Source organism: Apaloderma vittatum, unplaced genomic scaffold, assembly GCF_000703405.1.
Source record: "Apaloderma vittatum isolate BGI_N311 unplaced genomic scaffold, ASM70340v1 scaffold24332, whole genome shotgun sequence".
NCBI classification, from domain to species: Eukaryota; Metazoa; Chordata; class Aves; order Trogoniformes; family Trogonidae; genus Apaloderma; species Apaloderma vittatum.
The window spans coordinates 1,733-2,151 of record NW_009705656.1 but is presented as its reverse complement, the minus strand read 5'-3'; the positions used below and the strand labels follow the sequence as shown (position 1 = coordinate 2,151).

At 62.8% G+C, this 419-nt stretch overlaps 1 protein-coding gene across 1 annotated transcript in view; it reads right to left on the bottom strand.

Moving 5' to 3' along the window:
• The window catches only part of LOC104270981 (hemicentin-2-like), a gene marked incomplete at both ends in the record, with an annotated part of 27,861 nt that overhangs the window by 25,781 nt on the left and 1,661 nt on the right, over positions 1 to 419 (bottom strand). Inside the window, one exon of the mRNA XM_009865515.1 lies at positions 1 to 112. This exon is cut by the window's left edge and continues 12 nt beyond it. Coding sequence (XP_009863817.1) covers positions 1 to 112 — 112 coding nt within the window. The remainder of the gene's footprint in view (positions 113 to 419) is intronic.

Here is a 419-nt window from a genome sequence, read left to right as displayed (position 1 = left end):
CATAGTCCTTGGCCCGAGCATCCGAGAAGACGTAGACGAAGGAGCCGGGGTGCGAGTCCTCCACAGCCAGCCTGATGGCCCCCACACTCATCTCTGGGCAGTCCCCTCCACCCTGCAGCACACGGCGAGGGACATGGTGCAGGCACACGGTCACCCGGTGCTCAGCCCTCCCCTGCTGCGGTCCCGGCAGGAGCCCATTCATGGGCTGCTCGCAGGGCAGGAATTGCACTGGTTTGCCAGGGTCAGCCCAAGCGCAGCCAGAGCAGCGTGATGGCACCGCAGGGACACACGGAATCACGAACACCCATCCCTGTCTCACCACTAATGACAAATAGTGGAGAACCAGCCTCAGAGAAGCCATTGGATTCTTCCAACACCTTCGGCAGGCACACGCGTGCCCACCCCAGCCCATTACACCC